General features: G+C 33.2%; 1 protein-coding gene and 1 non-coding gene across 5 annotated transcripts in view; one reads left to right on the plus strand and one right to left on the minus strand.

The window, feature by feature from the left end:
* LOC125072192 (inactive ubiquitin carboxyl-terminal hydrolase MINDY-4B) overlaps positions 1-16,402 on the minus strand; it is a 32,557-nt gene that overhangs the window by 15,306 nt on the left and 849 nt on the right. For 3 of the 4 annotated variants that reach the window (XM_047682732.1, XM_047682739.1, XM_047682719.1), the window contains exons 1-3: positions 3,174-3,455; positions 1,728-1,813; positions 1,418-1,647 (exon numbers count right to left, since the gene is read on the minus strand). In XM_047682732.1, the coding sequence (XP_047538688.1) occupies positions 1,418-1,647; positions 1,728-1,813; positions 3,174-3,216 (359 nt within the window). In that variant the 5' untranslated portion in view covers positions 3,217-3,455. Of the gene's footprint in view, positions 1-1,417; positions 1,648-1,727; positions 1,814-3,173; positions 3,456-16,402 lie in introns of those variants that run through there. The other variant, XM_047682725.1, reaches the window with a different exon arrangement.
* Positions 987-1,059, plus strand: Trnaf-gaa. The gene has a single exon. It is a non-coding gene; the product is annotated as a tRNA-Phe (tRNA).

The raw sequence follows: 16,402 nt of genomic DNA on the forward strand, positions 1-16,402 counted from the left end.
TTTAAAGCTCATGTGAAAAAAACATTTATAAACAAGACATATTACTCAGTACAAGATAAAATTAATGATAAAAAAGGTTTGTGGACTGAGTATTTGTTGATTGTTGGCATGGTATATATATGTTACTGTAAAAGCTAGAACTAAGGTAAGTCGTAAGATTTTCCAGTAAAACCTAAAATTTACCGACACGAGTTGGAAATTTTAAGTTCGTTAGTTTATTATAAAGGGACGACTTTTTCGGACTTTTAAATAACTAACCTAACCTATTTAAATTATTTTCATTTCGGATATTATTTTATAGCACGTTATGACATGATTTTTTTCAACGTTTACCGTGCCTTAAATGTAAATCCTAAGATTTACTAAGTGAAAGCATTTACCGTTTACCTTTAAGAATCGGTAAATCTTAGGTTTTACTGGAAAATCTTAGGATTTACCGTAGTTCGAGGTTTTACAGTAACAATAAATGTGGAAATGAGTAAATACTTGTCGGTTAATCTCGGTAGAAACTACTTTCCGAACCGGTGGCAGCTTTAGATTTAATTTAACACTGTAACATGGATATTGAAAAGTGTTTTAGCCTATTTGAATAAAGAGTAATTGATTTTTTTTTACTACTGTTATCAGATAGATAGATAGATAGATAGATATATAAAGTCTTTATTTGGATCACACCACATGAGTAACCCCCCGTACTACAATATTGTAAGCTAACATATGTATTAATTTATACATTTTAAACTTCGAATTTGAAGAACAAATTACATTTCATGAATCGCATCCTCATCATCCCGTAATTTATCCCTTGAAACGTGAATTAGTAAAAAGTGGTGTATGTCCAACCTTGGTGAAACCCAAGCTTGTTTCGCAACAAAGCGTGACAGACAGACAGAGTTTCGAGTGATTTCGCATTTATATAAAAAGAAGCAAATACGTATTAACAGCACAATTTAATTGCAACCTAATATTTCGAGCTGTATAGTATCGCCGAAATAGCTCAGTTGGGAGAGCGTTAGACTGAAGATCTAAAGGTCCCTGGTTCGATCCCGGGTTTCGGCAATTTATTTTGTCGGAACTTAAAAACTATGGCAACACCATATGCGGCTCTTCTATTTTTAATCCCCGTCACTTTTATGATTATGAATCTTAATATCTTATAACTTTTCTGTACCTTGGGTAGGTGCAACATTTTTGGAACATTTTTATATATTTTTATTTGATAAATAGAGTTAAATTTATATTATAATATTATAAGTACGGAAGTAACTCTTTCAACAAACTGACGTATTTGTTATTTCAGTACAACTATACTACCGAACAGACCATAATTAGATTTGTCAAAGAAATTGCTCCAAATTTAAAAATGACACGAATGAAGTTCAGTGGAGTAGCAATATAATAATCACATACAACAAACCTGTCTGGTGGTTCCACAGACTTATTATCCTTTGTCATGGGACGGGAATCGAACAGCAACCATTTAATAATATGCGCTTGAAGGCCAGCTAGAAGAGATCTGGTCCCGTTCCGCGGCGCAGCGAGACCGTAACCAAGCGGCTGGTCTGAGGGTCTCATTATGAGAGGAGTATGGATCCATTCCCCGCGTGGTGGGCATGAAGAAGTACCGAATGCTGTCACACGAAGTTCCTGTCGGATTGGAAAATAGTATTTGGTCAATTTTCTTTTATATATGTGGATAGAATAATTGTTTTCAATCGCACACTAACGATTGCCAGTTCTTCAGTGATTGGATTCCCTCCTACCACGGCAGGCTTTAAGCCCGGCTGCCTGTTTCGCGCATATAGCACGCGTTCTGCAAACAAAAAGTATATTAAAGTTATCCTATCATGTCAGAAATTTTTAATTTTTCGTATTAAATTACTTTAAAAAACTTTTAATCTGCAATAGAATATATCGTGACAAATTGATGTAAAAAATGTATAATCTCAATAAACCCAGCTGTATTTATACTAATAATATATGTGTATCTAACAAAATAACTCGGTTAGCCATGTCATATGTCATGTGGATTAAAATTTTTATTACATTACATTTACATTATAATAAAGTTTTATAAGAAATTGATACTCAATAGTTTTTCATCTTTTTTTTTTAGCATTAGCAGCCTTTTAATTTTCCCACTGCTGGGCTAAAGGTCTCCTCTCCCTTTGAGGAGAAGGTTTGGAGCATATTCCACCACGCTGCTCCAATGCGTGTTGGCGGAATACATATGTGGCAGAATATCGTTGAAATTAGACACATGCAGGTTTCCTCACGATGTTTTCCTTCAAAACTAGCACGAGCGCCGAGCACGAGATGAATTAGAAACACAAATTAAGCACATGAAAATTCAGTGGTGCCTGCCTGGGTTTGAACCCGAACCCATCGGCTTAGATGTACGCTTTCTGACCACTGGGCCATCTCGGCTCTGTTTTTCATCTCTTTCTTTCAAACCAGATATATCATTGGAGTAACAAAAACAGTAGATCAACAGCCTTAATAAATAAAGGTATCGCACCATATATTATCTCTTCTTGTGATGTACCTAGTGCATGTTTTCGTATCATCGCGGTATTTGTTAAAAAAAATAAACTGTCATTCAATGAATTGTAAAATATAACTTATGTTTGAGAATGCAAATGAAAATTTATATTTTACGACTTCAATAGTACGAGTTCCAAACAGATAAGTTATTAAGCGTTGATGAAATTCAGAAAAGTAAACTAGATCACGTCCAAAAGATAAAAGATAGGGGCTCGACTAAGTTAATGAACTGGATTCACATATAGATAAAAGCAGATAAACGCAAGATGCGGATGGTTCAACCGTACGAGTTCCACTGATACTATTGCCATTCCGAAGACTTTTATTGAAACAAGGTGATACGGAATTGATTTTAAGTGAATAAAGCGAAGCAAGAATCGGAATAGCAATATTCCAAGTGTGAAATGTGAACTGCCTCGTAGTAATTGCATTCGTGTCACGATATAACAGCAGCGTAAAATACTATTGTATCAGGGGCTGATGCAATGCCAAAGATATGGTAATATAAATAAATAGGTATTTGCCAAAAGTTATTTGAATACAATGATACAAATTCGATGCGTTTAATAAATTTGTACACGACAATGTCATAATAACTGAATAATATTAAATAAAAAACATACGCGTACCTTCTACATGCATCAGAGCTCGATCATTGATTCCTCGAAGCATTTTCAAAAGACGAATTTCAAAATGGATACTTAATTTTTGTATCTCTTCACTAGTGCTGGAAATCTAGCAACTGCGAATGATTTTATTTGAACGCAGTACCACTCATATGATGGTCACAAATTGTGATTAAGCACTAGCTCCATACTATACAAGCGGGTCAAACGAAAACAACTTTAAACGTCCAAGTAATAAGGTCGTTCGAACTGCACCAGCGTTGGTGTTAAAACACGTCACACCAGAGTCGGTAGTTGATATCAAATGGATGCATTTACGAGTGGTTTGATGCAATTTGCCTATGTTACACGCAGAACAGCTTTTAACATTGAGCAATCAATTTCAAGGCTTTGTTGGCAGGACTGTGGCGTGAATAACTTCGTTTTGCCGATAAATGCGTTGTTTATTGAAAATACATTAAAATGTGTTGATAGTGTTTGACTGTTTTATTATTTTTATATTTTATAGCTCTTTTCGAATCTGTGAATGATTTAAATATTTGTAATAGCTAATTTTAACTAGGCTTTTTTTTCGGATAAAAATTTAATGACCGTATGTGAATTTAATACTTTTTGACGATATCTAGACACGCGGTAGCGTGTCAGCCAAGTTCTAGTAACAGAACTGGCGTACAGCACCGTGTGTAATATTACACGAACCATTTGGAGCCACTTTTGACCTCCTCATAACTCAAAAACTGACTGACATAAATGTGTCAAATTTGGCGCATATATTGAGACTCGCGAGATACATATGTGTTCCAAATTTCATAAACGCATCTCAAATGGTTATTTAGATATTAACGTCTAAAAATCGTCATTTTTATCACTGACTGACCTATAGATCAAAACTATAACCTACTTGCAGGTGACCTAGAAAGTTGAAATTTGGCATGTAGGTAGATAATTAGGCCAATATAAAGGAAAAAATCTGAAACTGGTAATTTTTTATCATTTTATTATAATTTTTCATTTTATTGGGTCTATAGGAACAATTATATACTTAGTTCCTGTAATAACTGTAATAAAAAAAATGATGTAAGAACCAGCAATCAAAACTTATGACAGCCGGTCTTAATGTGGATTTTAAGGTCTTCACGTGAATATATAACAAGTTGAATACCACCCTTAAGTTTTATAAATCCAAATATTTCCGTTTTATTACTTATTAGTATAGCCAACTTTCGTATTTATTACGTTATTAGCTAGCATTTAGCGCACATCAGTGGTGCAAAATCATTATACTTAAAAAATAATAATAATAGGCATTTCGGTACACGGCGCGCGACGTGAAGCCGGAGCAGCGGGATAGGAGCGTTGCGATTAAACCTTAACGCGGACGTGTCTGAGCGAGTGGCAACCGCGCTCATATGAATTATTTCAATGCCTTCCGATGGAAGCTTCCTAGTTTATTCGACTGCATATTTTTTGTTTGAGTATACTAGTATACAACAATAAAATAGGTTTCGTGAGACTGTAGTAGAGTATGTATACCGTAACAGGAATGATATAAGTTTGTACTCTAGCGCTACAAACGGGGATCCTTATTGCTTGGAAGAACAGTATCGAGCGAGCATGCTGATGTCAGCAAAGGACTGGTGAATGGGTCCAATGGAAAAATAGAGAAAGTACATTGAGGACGTCGACAACAGCAATAGTGCACGTAAAATAACAATTCAATTTAAACATAATTTAATTTGCGAACTAGAAGTCAAAATCAAGTTACAGATATTAAGTAATGTACATATATGTTCAAAGGAAACAATTCTCTATTTGCTTAGCATATTCTGCTACTATACACAAATCACAAGGCCTTCGCCTCGACGGTGCTCTTTTCGACATAGGCTCCTCTATATTAAGTAAAGAGCAGGCTTACGTTGGCCTCTCCAGAGTTAAAACCTTAGATAGAGTACATCTTATCAATTTAGGTCCAAGTCAAATCAAGACACAAGAGAGCTCTATTGTAGAGTACAGCCGTCTGCGCACGTTATACCACCCCTTCTTGGGCAAATTAAGTATAAACAGAAAACGCGTAAAAAAATCCGGACACTGAATGGGCAATTCACTCGAACATTTCAGAGGTATCTACAAGAAAAATAAGAACGTATCAAAAAAAAGACCATTATACTCCGTAAATATAAGAAAATAGAATAGTTTAACAAAAACCATTTGGTATTAATTTTGTTATTAATAAGTACCTACAAATAATTTATATACAAAAAGTAGTGATATCCCATCAAAAACATAAATGTAAAAATGAGAGCCAAGTTAAATATTATAATATATACCTCGGTTGTTGTCTTCAACGACAAAAGAAGTGAGATCTAAATTTGTGCCAAGTTAAATATTAGTCCTTTCTGAAATTTATTTATAACTACATAAAATATCATTTCTTCTTATAACTTGGTAATATATTGTTGCCTAAGGTCTGACTTGGCTAGTTCTCATATACAAATTATATTATAGCCTTCGTAAGTTCTAAGCCTGTTACAAATGAATTATAAACACAAATTAAGCACGCAAATATTCAATGGTACTTGTCTGGATATGATAACTCGCAATATCCGGTTAAGTTTCATGTTTTCTAGTGACTGGACCATCGCAGCTCTTAATGTACGTTAATACTAACTAAGCAATACTGAGCTGTCCTCCATTCTTCTTAGATGTTCTGAGTTATAATTTGTTATTCTAAACACAAACTACAATTTGTGTTTATAAACATATAAGAACTAGCCAAGTCAGACCTTAGGCAACAATATATTACCCCAAGTTATAAGAAGAAATGATATTTTATGTAGTTATAAATAAATTTCAGAAAGGACTAATATTTAACTTGGCACAAATTTAGATCTCACTTCTTTTGTCGTTGAAGACAACAACCGAGGTATATATTATAATATTTAACTTGGCTCTCATTTTTACATTTATGTTTTTGATGGGATTCCTATTATTAGTTGAATATGTAATTTACTTTTTTTATAATAAGCAAAGTTGTTAACTTAAAATAAACTTTAGTCAAGTGCTATATCTTTGCAATTTATATTTTTTATTAACTGATCATAGTTATACTACGATCGATACTTTTTTAAATTCCTTAATCGGAATGCGGATTGGCAAATGGGCCATATGTTGGTAAGTCTATGGGCAAAGCTGACTGCCCATAGACATGGTTGTGTAAAAATATTACTAATTCCTTATATCACCAATGCACCACCAAACTTGGAAGACAAGATGTTAAGTTCTTTGTGCCTGTAGTTAGACTTCTTATTTCCCCTTTAAACATAACGATATCAAGAATATATGATAAGTAGATGGTACCTATACAGACAGACTAGCCTTTTTTAAAGTATGAAAAACACATGTAGCAGTTAATTTCGAGCAGATCCTTCTTAATATACAATAAGCACGAGCGTAATAGCGTGCTAGTAAAAAGCATATAACTTGCTTAATCGCAAAAAAATAAAGAATAATTCGAATTTTGATTTTCGATTCGAAATAAAATATTCATGACATTATCAATAGACAATAATATAATCACTGTGTGTTATATCTATTTGCAGTTATCTATAGATATCCAACACTGGATTTTAATTAACGTTTGAGTTTAGGGATCTCGGGAAGGTTCAATTTGACCCTTCAATGCTATTCGGGACTCAGGATATGTGTTTTGAATTAATTGCAATAACAATAGAATATACAAAATAAAGCGTTAAATGAAACATATCTAATATGTAAATTCTGATAATATTATTTGATTTGAAGATAATAGCTTTAAACAGTGTATGGCACAAATCAACACCACTTGTGTACGTATGTGCTGGGGTGGTGTAGGTGGATTAGAACTTCTATCTATCTTTCGTCTGCCTCAGTTCTGGTTAAAAGGAGATAAGTGGCGTATTAGCGATGTAGGGAATGTTTAATATTTCTTACAGTATCATTTGCTAATCTATCTTCTTATTTTATAATAAATAATAATTAAGAAAATGAAGGCATAGATTTTGGCTTTCAATTGCTCACAAAGTAGTGCCAAGCCATACCGTCAGGCTATAACGTTATGTGCAGTCGGCCAGTTTAGAGTAACTCACCAGAATCATCATCGATTAATACGACAGCTCAATAGAGAAGTTGAAGATGCATTTTTTTTACCTGTATAGGTTTTATTGTTCCTTTTCAATCAAAATCAAATTTCAATGCCTATTTCTTAAAACTATTTTTCATAATTCGGCTACCACAGTGGAGAATAAAATTAGTGAAGATATACAAAAGAACCGGACAACTGCGAGGCGGACTCGGCACTGAGGGTTCTGTACAAATTTGTAGGTTATTATAAAAAGTTTGAAGGTACTTTTTATCAAAAATAGTCTTTACATATATATCAAATTATATCCAGATTTGTGAGAGGTGGCCGAAAAAGGAAAGAAAAGAGCTGTTTCTTATTTAAATTATTCCTCTTAAGCTGAAAGTGTACAATCTGTTTAAGATTGTGTAATGAAGCCCTTTCATATGACATCCCACTTGACACAGTTAGGTCAATTCAAGATTTGGACCCAGGTTTTTAATGATTTAATTAGAAATGTTTAGTTTTCAGATGTTTCCCTAGAGTTATAGTATAAAACTTGCCAAATTTCATAGCTATAGGTCAAGGGGATTGCCCTATAAATTTTGATTCCCTTGTGTCGAAATATACGTTTCATACGGCATAAACGATCGTATCTTTTATTCAAGTTAACTTCGAAATTTGATTTTTTCACAGCTTCAAGAGACTAAAGTTGAGTATATTGTTTTAATTTCAACTCGATATCTTCATGCCTTCCCGGACGGACAACAAAGTGATCCTGTAAGGGTTCCGTTTCTTGCTCTTGAGGTACGGAACCCTAAAAAGTGACAAAACCACTAGTTCTGTACATAACTGTTAATATTGTGTGGATTTCTTTTTTATATTAATTTAAAGAAAATTAATAAAGGTTAATGTGCAAATCTATCGTGGGAAAGAAATAACAAAATAAAGGACATCTTGATGAACTTGTTATGACGTCAATAAATATACTGTTATAAGAAAATGAAAAGGTTTCGTGTATTGTATCTCACACTAATTATTACTTTAAGATATAATTCTTCGATTAGACGCTATAATGTTTTATCTTAAGATATCTTTGCATAAAATGTAGAATCTCTATCGCGTAAAGCGCGTTAAGCTGAACTTCTTATCTTCTATACATATAAAAAAATTGAAGTGTCTGTTTGTAATATTAAAATAACCGCTTTTTACTAAATGCATATGTATGTATATACGGTACATATACCAAAATAACATCTTTTTCAATTTTTGTCTGTCTGTCTGTCTGTCTGTCTGTCTGTCTGTCTGTCTGTCTGTCTGCCTGTTTGCCTGTCGTTTGTTTCGGCTAATCTCTAGAACGGCTAGACCGATTTTAATGGGACTTTCACTGGCAGATAGCCGATGTAATGAGGAGTAACTTAGGCTACAACAATAACTTTTTTGTTAAATTCAAACGCGAACGAAGTCGCGGGCACAGCTAGTAATATATACGATTTGAAAACTTTCAATCACACTATACAATGTCACATAAAACGCAACACAATCACATCGACAATTTCAACTCAAACACGATCTCGTATATTGAAGTTTTGCCACCTACCGACCTTATAGAAAATTAGTCTTTTATTTTTAGAACCGATCGCGCCTTCGTGCGCCATTGCAATATAAACCGCGGCCATATTTCAAAATGGCGTCGTTTGATTTAAAAAAGATTGTTACTTTTTTTAGACGATTTTATTTACACAAATAATGTTTTATTGGATTTTTTGGGCTTTAGTGTTTGCAGTTTTAAGAGTGACGTAAAAGTAATAGTTGTAAACGAAAACTAGATAACATTTTTTATTTGTTATAATATAATCGATTGGACAATATGACTGCTTTATAATATTTGTATGTATTTGTGCGAATTTGTTAATATATTTTAAAAAAGTCTGATCAACATCAGGATCTGATAATAATGTATTTAGATAAACTAATTAAAAAATACTAACTAAGAAATAACACAAGTGATTTATCCTCCTTAAATGGCTCCATGTTTGAATAGCCTTTTACTTGGTGTTAGGGCTTTGTGCAATCTTAGGTAGATTAAGATTAAGATCTGAAGTATGGGTGCAATCTAACTAGACGGGCGTCCTTACATCAGATATTCTACTACCCAACAGCAATACTTAGTATTGTTATGTTCCGATTCAAAGGGTATGTACGCTAGTAGTGTTGTTAGGAGTGGTTAATATTGCATACAGCGCCAATTTCTATGTACAGTGGTGACCACTTATAATATAGAGTGGCCCATTTTTTTTATATTATAAACAAAAGTCGTGATAGGCCCGTATTTAGAACAATTGATTCTTAAACGAAGATGGCAGATCCAAAACTCGGTGATTAATTAATTTAGTTATTTGTGTTTATACCCCATCACGTGCAGCATGAGTATGCAACAATCCGCATTGGAGCAGCGGGTTGAAATACGTTCTATAACTTTTTCTAAAACGGGAAGGCTTTAGCTCAGCCGTGGGACATTTACAAGCGATTATTATACGTTTTTTTAAACAGCTGTTACATTGTATTGTCACAGTGTAACGTACAATATTATACACAAAAAAAACAAACTCATAATATTAATTACAAAACATATAATTTCAAAGACACTCGATTTTCCTTTATACGATGAAATTCAAACGATCGAAAATTACCTAATAATGATTCAACTGGGATTTACTCTTAAGATATAATAATAGTCATTACCACGTTATAAGCAAAATAATCTGCGATTAAAATTTAAAGAGCTAATTATAGATATTGCTTATAAGGTTTTATGTTTTATTTATTGCATACTTTAAATTAATTTGTTTTGTATATTCTATTTGTATGTAGGCAAAGTTTTAACTAAGGTTCGCCCATAGCTCCGACCGCATGTTCGTAAAAAGTAAAAAAGAAGCATTTGTCGTTACTTGGGTTTCAAGCTAAGGGTGTTAGTATATATATTTACTAGATGAACCTGCGGCTTTGCTCGCCTGAAATTTATAAAATACAAAATTTCAAGCCCCGTTTCACCCCCTTAGGGGAGAGGTCCATAAAATCCGTTCTTAGCAGATGTCTACACTCTATAAGGAACCTACCTGCCGAATTTCAAGTTTTTAGGTGTTATATTATAGGTGTTTTTGAAATTTCGTGATTAATCAGGGAGTTGTATTTCGCTTTTATTTATACAGATTATTTATTAACGGACAAAGTTACCTTACATTTAACATTAGGTCGTTTATTACCGCACCTTAAATATAAATACCTTCTTAATAAATCATAACATCTTAAGGGCAACATAGTGTGTGCGCAAACATAGATACATTTTATATTTCCTCACTCTCATAATCCGAGAGGATGGCAAATCTGGCATGACCGGAAAGAGCTCAGGCGCAGTTCCAACGTCTTTACGTGCTATTCGAGGCACGGCAGTACACACTTCCATATTAAGATTGTTACTGAGGATTTTTTAACAAAAATATCAATGACGTTTTATTGGACCGCCTTCAGGTTTGATTCCAGGACCTTGGAATCTGTGGCTCTAAATCTAACGACTGGACCAATTAGGCAGTCGAATATAATTCGCTCATTCGGCATCATTATAATGTATATACTTCATATTAGACTTCTTTAATTAAAATGTATTTCACCGAATTTCCATGAATTTTCATATAATATTTTATACAAAAAAAACACAATCAAACTTACCTCTCGGCTTATATTCATAATCGTCATCCATAGTTATTATTGAGGTTTTAATAAAAATTGCGTATGAATTCACTTTAAACTGCAAACTTTAAACTCCATACTATTATTAAACTATTGTTTCAAAGTGCATAATATGACCAGTTCGAAGAACGCCAGTTACAAACTAACCCAATGAGCTAACTTCAAACGATTTTTAGAACATTAGCAACAAGTCACAAACGATCGCGGAAATTAAATATTAAGCTAATAGGCGTCAGAGCTGAAAAAGAAAAAAAAACGAAAACTGTTATTTTAATTATAAGTTTTCGTACAGATTTTTACTTCTCTTTTGAAAATATAAATTGTATTACATACCTTTACATTAGCAGCCTGTAAATTTCCCACTGCTGGGCTAAGGCTTCCTCTTCCTTTGAGGAGAAGGTTTGGAGCATATTCCACCACGCTGCTCCAATGCGGGTTGGTGGAATACACATGTGGCAGAATTTTGTTGAAATAGACACATGCAGGTTTCCTCACGATGTATTCCTTCACCGCTGAGCACGAGATGAAATAACACAATCTAAGCACATGAAAATTCAGCGGTGCCTGCCTGGGTTTGAACCCGAAATCATCGGTTAAGATGCACGCGTTCTAATCACTGGGCCATCTCGGCTCATAAATTGTATAAGCTGAGATAATTACGTTAGAACGAGTTTACCATAAATGAAGATTACGGAATCAAGCTCAGGCAATATTTAAATATTTCTGAAAAGCATTATATAGGTATGCGAGTGATCTGATTTTATTTAATAATATATTTAAGCGGTCAGACCAATGGAATGCCTAATGGTACAGTTACGCCCATATACATTGGCGCTGTAAGGAATATTTACCAATACTTATCGCCAATGCATCACCAACCTTGGCAACTACGACGTTATGTCCCTTATGCTTTTATTACATTTCGCATAAATATAAAAAATAACAATTATCCAAATATTTTTTCAATACGCTTAAAACTTTGAATGACATATTAAAATTGTGCGTTTTATTAATTAGAAAAAACATGACTCTGGTCTAATATTCATATCAAAGTCTTTCACCGTTCAGGCGACGCGTTTTAGAAATAATTGGATCGTTAAGCTCCTCGCGACTGTGTAATAACAGTAGTAAATCCCTCAAAGTGGTAGCTTATAGCCCACTCGATGTGATATTGGTTCAATCATTGGATTATAATAGAAAATTACCAATATTCGATCTATATTGTACGGTACGGGTTCGAAGAGAATTAATTTAAATCAATTTTAAATATTTTGGAATCATTCGCAATAATCAAATGTTATTTAATTTTAATTAAGAATCAGTTCCAAAATTATTATGGCAATAACATTGTGTCAACTATACAGGTTTATTGTGTTACGAAAAAAAATTATTACGTACGTTATATTTTTATTTAAATTTCACAGAATTCTTTAAATATGAAAATCACGAATAATCATAGTTCAAAAGAATCACACCTTCATCGTCACAATCACAATGATCATCTTAGTTATCATTGTGATCGTCACAATCAAACAATCAATCAAATTACCTTTTCACGGTTAAACCACTGAAATAATTGAGATGGAATTTAGTATGAAAATAAAAAATAGTCCCGACGTACTTTTTATTTCATTATTCGAGGGGATAAAATTGAGAGCGACGGTTTGTATGTATGTATAGGTAAAGTTTTATTTATTTCGCTCGGGTAAAGCCGCAGGTTCAGCTAGTATTTTATAAATTCTCAAAATTCTTTAGCAACATTAATCCACACACATAATACTGTACATTCGTATTTAAAATATTTGTCTCCGAGTGAACCTCAGTCAGTCTTATTGCTGGAGTTATGCCAAGCCAAACCCTAATACTGGATTTGTTTCGGCTTAAGATGAAAAAGCACAAACGTCTCATATGACCAAACTTTGATATAATTCGCAGACATTAATTTATTTGAAGGATATACTCCTATTAAACAAGAGTCGATTTTAAGTCTAACTAACGGATGAGTCCACTGTAATGTTTTTCGAATTAGTGTTTTTCGTATTATATATCTTAATATTCAACGAACGCATTCTTTATTCCTTGAATTACGGACTTCAGTAGATACATATTATAGAAAAAAGTCGAACCGTGACTGTCTGTATGTCTGAACGCGATAAATTTAAAAATACCGATTTAATTTTCGCATGATTTACCAATAGATCGAGTGGTTCCAACAGTAAAAATCGATTCTCTTATATGTAGGACTTGAAAATAAGTAAACTTTATTCAATCTTCGTTACATATATATTAAAGTCATACAAATATAATACAAACTGGATTATTCAGCCTATATATTTTTAGTAAAAACTAAGAGTTAGATTCTTTTGCTAGGAGAACCAGGAATGGCTGCTGTAGCCAAAATTGATTAGGATGTCATCATTGATAATTATATCATGACGATGTTCACTGGCAGTTCCAAGTTTTTTAAAAGAAGGCACCAAGAGCTTTCAGAATATTTCCCCAATAAATAAAAAAATAAATAAAGGCCATTTCAGTTTTAGCACATAATATACGAGTATAAAAATGTTCTCGTCAATACAAAACAAAATGTCTCGTAGATAGTTTATTGCTTTTGGTGTTTATGGCGTGTGAATTCAATAGTTTAGCTATAAAATGATACATGGTATGTTCTCTTCCACCAGTGACGAGTAATTTAAGTTTGTATTATTTAGAGAACCACATTCATATTTAAACTAATATTATTATAGCGAAAGCAACTTTGTGTGGCTGTGTTGCGCTTTCACGGCTAAACCGCTCAACTGTATTTGATGAAATTTATACCTAAAACCTAGAAATATGATATAAAAGTACCAATTACTTTTTTTTATTCATTTATTACGCTTACACGTCGTAACTACTGGACCGATCCATCCATATTACATACATACATTACATTAGCAGCCTATAAATTTCCCACTGCTGGCCTAAGGCCTCCTCTCCCTTTGAGGGGAAGGTTTGGAGCATACTCTACCACGTTGCTCCAATGCGGTTTTGTAGAATACACATGAGGCAGAATTTCGTTGAAATTAGACACATGCAGGTTTACTCACGATGTTTTCCTTCACCGCCGAGTACGAGTTGAATTATAAACACAAATCAAGCACATGAAATTCAGTGGTGCTTGCCTGGGTTTGAACCTAAAATCATGATCATTCTCACTGGGCCATCTCGGCTCATATTACACATACAGAACAACATCCCCCCCCCACACTTTCTATACTGCGGATGAAGACGATCGACTATTTACACACGGCATATTATTTCATAGTATATTCTTTCATATTAATTTCTTATTGTACTTAAGTGTTGCTTTAGTTTTAATAATCTTCAAGCTATTGTTTTGACATTTTAAGCATTCCTTAAATAACCAATGCATCAGCCGTCACCAGCCTTGGGAACTGAGATGTTACGTCCCTTGTGCGTGTAGTTAACTGGCTCACCGTACAAACCGAAACACAACAATTGTAAGTATTACTGCATAGCGGTAGAATATAATATGAGTGAGTGGTACCTACCAGACGGTACGATAAATATAATAGACCCACATAACATACAATTTCAATATAACGGGATGGTAATACTGTGATTTGAATTAAAATCTACTAAAAGATAAGAGTTAAAATTTGTAATAATTGTTACAATGATAAAATATTAGATACCTTTATCAAAAATATATAAATTAAATTCTCCGAGCGCCTTTGAATCGTCTTTACAATTAAATTATTGGCAATTCAATTATATTACGAAAAATCATTGAAATGTAAAATCATTTTTATTAAATATTACACAAGTAGACAAATTAATATATTAAATTATATATAATTATAATAATTGTTATATAACTAAGAGATTACTCAACCCATACAACTGCGGAGATAATATAAAAGCGCGCTAATAACTCGCAGTATATAATACTTTACATATACACTACATAACATTATTGTCGTGTTTAATTGTGTTATGATTTTTAAGAGTAATTTGCTTCAATTAATTTACAAGTTTACTTGGTGGTAGGGCTTTGTGCAAGCCCGTCTGGGTAGGTATCACCCACTCATCAGATATTCTACCGCCAAATAACAGTACTCTGTATTGTTGTGTTCCGGTTAGAAGGGTGAGTGAGCCAGTGTCACAGGCACAAGGGACATAACATCATAGTTCCCAAGGCTGGTGGCGCATAGGTGAAGTAAGGAATGGTTAATATTTCTTACAGCGCCTTTGTCAATGGGCAGTTGTGTACCATCAGGTGGCCCATATGCTCGTCGACATGCAATACCATAAAAAAAAATTATATGATTGTGAGTTTTATTTTTGTTAGCAACAGTTTTATGCATTTTTAATAAATTCCACTTCTGCATGCTCATAAACTTTTTATCTATTGATATTATTTTGAAATAGATTCGAAAGTGACGCAAAAAAACAATTATAATTACGCTTAATAGTAAAAAAATAAATATAAGAAAAACATAAATCAATCAAATTACCGCTTAAAATAAAAACAAATGACAACTTACAATAAAAATAAAAACAAAAACAGAAAGTATAAGAAGCAGTAAAACAGTTAAAGTTGAATAATATATAATTATTTACAATGTATGTTATAATTTTTTATATGCACGTAACAAGAACATATACTTTGAATAGCCACACTTACAAAAGGGTACAAAAAATAAAGATTGATTATTTTCTTGGTTTATCTCGCGTTAAGGCGAGGACATATAAATGTACATTATTAAGGAGACTCTTAGAATCAACGAAGTTATGGCCATTTTTATATAATATCGTTTCTGTGCTGTAGTTTACTTGATAAATTCGCATATTTTAAAACGAAGACAGACAGTGCGTACGGACCTTAATAGTTAAACAACAAAAGTGAACACGAAATCAAAAATCCAAAGTTTAATAATTATTGACGTATTAACAAAAGACGGTCGTCGTTTCACAATACCGTAAGTTTTTATTCGCTTTTGATTATATTATATTCATATTTGTTACAATAATGTATCGCGTACTCCAATCATTTGTTTTACAGTTTGAGGATAAATCGATTCGATTTTGTCTAGAAAATATTTAAAATCATCGTTCAGGTTGTATCTTGCACCATAAATGAAAGGCCGATTTTACGCTTTCATCAAATTAATCGACGTGATAAGCAACATGTAATCGTGGTGTTAGAAACGTTTATTTCCAACGTTTCTTGCATGTGCAAGTGTGACCTTCACTTTGAGCTATATCTGTTAAAATATGATTGAAATTTTGATTGTACTAAGTGGCAGTCTTATTCTATAGGAACTCACTTCGTACGTATATATTCGTATATACTTGGTGGTCGACCTTTGCAAGACCGTTT

This window comes from Vanessa atalanta, chromosome 2 (genome assembly GCF_905147765.1).
Source record: "Vanessa atalanta chromosome 2, ilVanAtal1.2, whole genome shotgun sequence".
In the NCBI taxonomy this organism is placed as follows: domain Eukaryota; kingdom Metazoa; phylum Arthropoda; class Insecta; order Lepidoptera; family Nymphalidae; genus Vanessa; species Vanessa atalanta.